The following is a 7,432-nucleotide window of genomic DNA, read 5'->3' as shown; positions in this document are numbered from 1 at the left end:
TTTTTAAGGTTATAATAGCACCTCCTCAAAATAAATACTCCCCCAAACAATAGAGGGAATCTAAGTCCACCAGGCTTCTTCAACATTTCAAAGGCCTTGGACAAGCTTCTGTTTAGGCATTGTGATAAGCTGTTATTTTGGTTAAAATGATAATCATTCTTTATTCATTTAGTCAACCAGTCAAAAACAATTTCCCGAGCCCAAGTTCTGTGGGATGGGAGCATACTTGGTTTTCTTGGAGCCACCAGAGCTGGAGTTCAGGGAGAAGCAGGGAGCAAGAGGAAGGGAAGGTCAGTGAGGGCAAGACTGCATAGGATGTATTTGTTAATACCCAGTCTATTCACTCCAGATAATCACAGCTTCCCAGAGCTGCCAGTGTGTAAGAGCTCCTTTCCTAATTCTATCAATGTACAATTATCCCGTAATATTCCTGAGAAAATGGAAGGAAGGTGTGGTACGCTGTCCAAGAGGACAGTGTCTGAGCACATATGATAAAGCCTCTATCTTGGGGATGTTGCCAAGAATTCAACATCATATCCTTTTGTCTGAACTCTTAAAGACAATTTTTGCTATTGTTCAGTCCTTTTTGAGGGTTTCTGATGAGTCCTGGCATCTTTTGCTTTAAGATAAGACATTCTTAATTCAATAACATCTCCTAACCTAATCTTCTTTCTCATTTTTATAAAAACTTATTACATTACTTGCCTAGTAAAACAGCATTGCCTTGTGATGGAGTGATTACATCCATGGGCTATGGGATAAGAATGCTGGGTTCAGATCCTGACTTTACCAGTTACGAGCCGTGTGATATTCGCAAGTTACTTAGATCTGTGTGCCTCAGTTCCTCCACACATAAAATGAAGGTAATATGCATACTGGCCTTACAGAGTTGCAGTGAGGGTTAAGTGAGACAATCTGTGCTCTGGTAAGAACTGAATAAATGTAAACTATTAACGTGATTCACTCTGCCTCAATAATAACCAGCAAACTACCAGATAAAGTTTTTGATATGCTTGTATGGAAAGATACTTTATTATTTCTTTACTGGACAGTATTTTTTTAGGTAAATAATTTGATTTCTAAATTTATCAAAGTCTTTAAAATCTTTTTTGGACCTCCAATCCATCTTAACTAATTTGCTGTTATTCACATTTAACTATCTTATCATCTCTTCCATTATTTATACGATTGTAATGATGATAAATTGCTTTGTAAAATAAAAGACATTAGTATTACTGTATCTGTTCATTTTATTATGGATTTTTATTAATTTTAACATTCTGCTTTACAGAAAACATAAAGTATATGTCTATGTTTAGGAAATTCATCAAAATTAGAAAGTATAGAAAATGTGTCCCCAACATACTTAAGGTAATAAAAGCCATCTGTGACAAACCCACAGCCAACATTATACTGAACAGGGAAACGTTGAAAGCATTCCCCTTGAGAACTAGAACAAGACAAGGATGCCCACTTTCACCACTTCTATTCAACACAATACTGGAAGTCCTAGCCAGAGCAACAAGACGAGAAAAATAAAGGGCATCCAAATTGGTAAAGAGGAAGTCAAACTGTCACTGTTTGCTGATGACATGATCATATATCTAGAAAACCCTAAAGACTCATCTAAAAAGCTCCTAGAACTGGTCAATGAATTCATCAGAGTTTTGGGACACAAAATTAATGTACATAAATCAGTAGCTCTCCTATATAACAACAGTGACCAAGCTGAGAATCAAATCAAGAACTCAACCCATTTTACAATAGTGCAAAAAAATTAAAATAGTTAGGAATATACTTAACCAAGGAGGTGACAGACTTCTGCAAGGAAAACTACAAAACACTGCTGAATAAATCATACATGACACAAACAAATGGAAACACATCCCATGCTCATGGATGGGTAGAATCAACATTATGAAAATGATCATACTGCCAAACACAATCTACAAATCCAATGCAATTCCCATCAAAATACCACCATCAGTCTTCACAGAACTAGGAAAACAATCCTAAAATTCATATGGAACCCAAAAGAAGCCTGCATAGCCAAAGAAAGACTAGGCAAAAAGAAAAAACCTAGAGGCATTACATTACCTGACTTCAAACTATACTATAAGGCCATAGTTACCACCACAGCATGGTACTAGTATAAAAGCAGGCATATAGACCAATGGAACAGAGTATAGAACTTAGAAATAAACCGAAATACTTAAAGTCGACTGATCATCAACAAAGCAAACAAAAAAAGTGGGGAAAGGACACCCTATTCAACAAATGGTGCTGGCATAATTGGCAAGCCACATGTTGAAGAATGAAACTGGGTTCTCATCTTTTACCTTATACAAAAATCAATTCAAGATAGATCAAAGACTTAAATCTTTGAACCTGAAACCATAAAAATTCTAGAAGATAACTTCAGAAGAACCCTTCTAGACATTGGCTTAGGCAAAGACTTTATGACCAAAAACCCAAAAGCAAATGCAACAAATACAAAGATAAATTGTTGGGACTTAATTAAACTAAAAAGCTTCTGTGCAGCAAAGAAATAATCAGCAGAGTAAACAGACAACCCACAGAGAAATAATCAGCAGAGTAAACAGACAACCCACAGAGTGGGAGAAAATCTTTGCAATCTATACATCTGACAATGGACTAATATCCAGAATCTACAACAAACTCAAACAAATCAGCAAGAAAAAAAAAACAGTCCCATCAAAACGTGGGCTAAGGAAATGAACAGACAATTCTCAAAAGAAGATATGCAAATGGCCAACAAACATATGAAAAAATGCTCAACATCACTAATGATCAGAAAAAGGCACATCAAAACTATAATGCAATACCTCCCTACTCTTGCAAGAATGGCCATAATCAAAAAATTAAAAACAAATAGATGTTGGCATGGATGTAGTGAAAAGGGAACACTTTTACACTGCCGCTGGGAATGTAAACTAGTACAACCACTATAGAAAACAGTGTGGAGATTCCTTAAAGAACTAAAAGTGGGCCGGGTGCGGTGGCTCACACTTGTAATCCCAGCACTTTGGGAGGCCAAGGTTGGCAGATCACGAGGTCGGAGTTCAAGACCAGCCTGATCAACATGGTGAAACCCTATCTCTACTAAAAAACAAACAAACAAAAAAAAATAACAAAAATTAGCCAGGCATGGCGGCATGCACCTGTAATCCCAGTTGCTCAGGAGGCTGAGGCAGAATAATTGCTTGAACCCTAGAGGCGGAGGTTGCAGTGAACCGAGATCGCACCACTGCACTCCAACCTGAACAACAGAGTGAGACTCCATCTTAAAAAAAAAAAAAATAGAACTAAAAGTGGAGCTACCATTTGATCCAGCAAACCCAGCAATACCACTCCTGGGTATCTATCCAGAGGAAAAGAAGTCATTATATGAAAAAGATACTTGCACATACATGTTTATAGCAGCACAATTTGCAATTGCAAAATATGAAACTAGCCCAAATGCCCATCAATCAACCAGTGGATAAAGAAAATGTGATATATATGTATATACACACACATACCTACGTACATACACACACACACCATGGAATACTACTTAGCCATAAAAAGAAATGAAATAATGGCATTTGCAGCAGCCTGAATGGAATTGGAGACCATTATTCTAAGTGAAGTAACTCAGGAATGGTAAACCAAACATCGTATGTTCTCACTTATGAGTGGGAGCTAAGCTATGAGGATGCAAAGGCATAAGAATGACACAATGGACTTTGGAGGCTTGGGGGAAAGAGTGGGGGGTGAGGGATAAAATACTACACATTGGGTACAGTGTACACTGCTCAGGTGGTTGGGTGCACCAAAATCTCAGAAATTATAATTAAAGAACTTATTCATGTAAACAAACCCCACCTGTTACCCAAAAACCTATTGGAAAAAAAAAAACCCTGCTGTCAAGGAGCCCTTAGAATATCAACAATGACAACAACAAAGACAGTGTGTTCCAAGAGGAAAACGTGCAATGCCTTTTATAAAATGATCTGATTTTGACTCTTAGTCACTTTTATGATAACGTATAATTAAACAATTATGTGAATTAGTCATGTATTTCCCCACATAATGTACCTTTATACAGTCAACATCCTGTAGTCAGCCAATATTGATAAGTTTTAGGAACATATATAAAGAGAAAGAGAAGAAAAGCCTCTTGAACAAGCCAACATTTGGGCCGGGAATAACTAGAGAGGAACAATGTGGTTACTCAGAGGTTTTGTTTTCCTCTTAGTTCTGTGCCTGCTGCACCAGTCAAATAGTTCCTTCATTAGGCTGAATAATAATGGTTTTGAAGATATTATCATTGTAATAGATCCTAGCGTGCCAGAAGATGAAAAAATAATTGAACAAATACAGGTAAGAACAAAATGGAATATCTTTCATTAATTTTTAGGTTTTTACTATTATTTTTAATTGACATATAATTGTACCTATTTATGGCGCACAAAGTAATATTTCCATACATGTATACAATTTGTAAAGATCAAATCAGGGTAATCAGCATATTCAGCAACTCAAACATTTATCTTTGCATTGTGTTGGGAACATTATTTCTCTTCTAGCTATTTTGAAATACGTAACAGATTATCAGTAACTTTAATTTTCCTATTGTACTACCAAATACTATAACTTATTCCTTCTATATAACTGTGCTTTTGTACACATTAACCAACTTCTCTTTATTTCCCCTCCCTCCCCTATCCTTTGCAGCCTCTGATAAGTATCATTCTACTTTCTATCTCTGGAAGATACCCTGGTTGAGTTCCTACATATGCATAAGAACATGTGGTATTTATCTCTCTGTGCCTGGCTTATTTCACTTAACATAATGTCCTCCACACTCATCCATGCTGCCACAAATGAAGCAATTTCATTTTTTTTCAGTGACTAAATAGCATTCATTTGTGTTTATATACCACACTTTATCCATTCATCTGTTGATGGACACTTGGGTTGACTTCACATCTTGGCCATCATGAATAGTGCTACAATAAACATGGAAGTGCAGACTGATGTCTTTTCCCTTGGATATATACCCACTAGTGGAATTGCTGAATCATGTGGTCACTCTATTTTTAGATTTTTGAAGAACCTCCATACTGTTTTCCATAATGACTGTATTAATTTACATTTCCACCAATGGTATATGATAGGTCTCTTTCTCCACATCCTTGCCAGCACTTTTTTTTGTCTTTTTGATAATAACCATTCCAACTGGGCTGAGATGGTGTCTCATTCTGGTTTTGATTCGCATTTCCCTGACGATTAGTAATGCTGAGCACTTTTTCATATACTTGTTGGACATTTGTTTTTCTTCTTTTGAGAAATGTCTATTCAGATCATTTGCCCATTTTAAAATATTATTATCACTTTGTCTTTGAGGTTTTTGAGTTTCTTGTGTATTCTGGATAATAATCCATTGTTGGATGAATAGTTAGCAAATATTTTTCCCAAGAATTGGGATGTCGGCCAGGCACGGTGGCTCTCACACCTGTAATCCTAACACTTTGGGAGACCGAGGCAGGCAGATTATAAGGACAGAATTTTGAGACCAGGCTGGCCAACATGGTGAAACTCCGTCTTTACTAAAAATACAAAAAATTAGCTGGGTGTGGTGGCACATGCCTGTAGTCCCAGCTACTCAGGAGGCTGAGGCAGGAGAATTGCTTGAACCTGGGAGGCAGAGGTTGCAGTGAGCTGAGATCATGCCGTTGCACTCCAGCCTGGGCAACAGAGCAAGACTCAGTCTCTGAAAAAAAAAAAAAAAAAAAAGAATTGGGATGTCTTCTGTTTGAATTATGGAGAAGAAAACAAAGTTAATAGTTAATAATTACTATGGAAACTTCCAAGTCCTTCAGGAAGTTAAAAGCAGTGTGGTGCACTGAGGACAATACGGTAATGGGCACAGGGAGATGAGGGTTTTAGACAGGGTTCTGCACTGTCTTACCACAAGACAGAAGACAAGGCACAGGGCTCCTAATGCTGAATTTCTTGATCTGTAAGTTAGCAGTTGGACTCATTTGTTCTTTAAAATACTCTTTATTGAATGTTTATGACATGCTGAAGAACAGTAACATTTTTTAAAAGCCTCTGGAACCATGCAGTGTATCTTCTTTTCAAAGACATAGTTCATAAGTAAATGGATCACAGGTCAGAAGGTAGTAGGTGGTTGTGGAGTAAAACAAATCAGGAAGAGGGATATGGAGTGTTAGGTGGGGCTGGGTTGGGGAAGAATGTGGGTTGCTGTTTCATGTAGGGAAGTCAGGGAAGGCCTCACTGATGATGTGTCAGCAGAGAACTAAGATGAGTGAGAGAAGAGCCCATTGAAAACTAGGTGAGGGTAGGAAGGAAATACAATAAGAATCAAAGAAGAATTCAAGAGTTTTGCTTGAACACTTGGAAGGATGAAATTGTCATCAGTTGAGAAAGGGAAGACTGCAAGTGGAGAAAATTTGGCATTTGGAAAATCAAGAGTTAGTTGGTTGGGGATTTTGGAATTTATGTTACTTCTGAAACATCCATGTAGATCTGAATTCATGATGAAGGAATGAAAATTTGGGTGTAGATAACCAGGTTTTCTACAGATGGAGAAGAGAAAGTCTCCAGGACTAAAGCAATGACACTGATTTCTGTTTCTTTCAAATATAACATTCTATGTAATACAGAGTTTGGTGGTGCAGCCATGTAAATTATATTTCCCTGTCCCTGATAGCAACATATACTAATTCCTTATATTTAATTTGTCCACTATTGTGTTCTGTTGCTCATGGTTGACTTTTGCATGTTTTAATTACCCAGCAGAAGGTGATAGGCATGACCTAAGTTTTAATCAAATGATTTTGTGGCTGCCATTTGTCACTCACTCTCTATAAACTCTGTTACATCACAGAGATATTTGCTTAGAGGTACCTTTTAAATTTCATGAGAAGATAAAAATTCATCTTACTAAAGATGTTTAAAGAGCAATTAATGCAGCTGATTCTGAATGATAGGTTTTCAGTGTCCAGAGGACAGTAAATCAGTATCAAACTTTTCTTTACTCAGAAATCACTATTTGAAAGAATTACTTGGATGGGCAAAAATTTTGTACACATGGTCCTCTATAAGTACAAGCAGAAATTCAATTGTTTACAGACATGCCCAGATTTTACAATGTTTCCTGACATTTCTCCCAGCCCTCCACAAAAATCTTCACATTTAATATCTTCAAGAAACGCTGTGAAATACTATAATCCACATTTTACAGAAGAGAAAACCAGGGGTCCGAAAAAATAAATGATTTTTCTAAGATCATGTTAAGCATCACAGTCAGAGTTAGAATCGCTTCAAGCCAGGAGGCAGAAGTTGCAGTGAGCCGAGATCACGCAACTGTATTCCAGCCTGGGTGACAGAGCGAGACTCT

General features: G+C 37.1%; 1 protein-coding gene across 1 annotated transcript in view; it reads left to right on the top strand.

Annotated features, from left to right (window-relative positions):
• The first annotated feature begins 4,122 nt into the window (after window positions 1-4,122).
• The window catches only part of LOC108514673 (calcium-activated chloride channel regulator 4), a 34,925-nt gene continuing 31,615 nt past the window's right edge, over window positions 4,123-7,432 (top strand). The window contains exon 1 of the mRNA XM_017851070.1: window positions 4,123-4,386. Coding sequence (XP_017706559.1) covers window positions 4,228-4,386 — 159 coding nt within the window. The 5' untranslated portion in view covers window positions 4,123-4,227. The remainder of the gene's footprint in view (window positions 4,387-7,432) is intronic.

The sequence above is a fragment of the Rhinopithecus bieti genome, unplaced genomic scaffold, assembly GCF_001698545.2.
Source record: "Rhinopithecus bieti isolate Rb0 unplaced genomic scaffold, ASM169854v2 scaffold_1467, whole genome shotgun sequence".
NCBI lineage: Eukaryota > Metazoa > Chordata > Mammalia > Primates > Cercopithecidae > Rhinopithecus > Rhinopithecus bieti.
The sequence above is the reverse complement of the archived record's forward strand: the minus strand, read 5'-3'. Positions and strand labels throughout refer to the sequence as shown.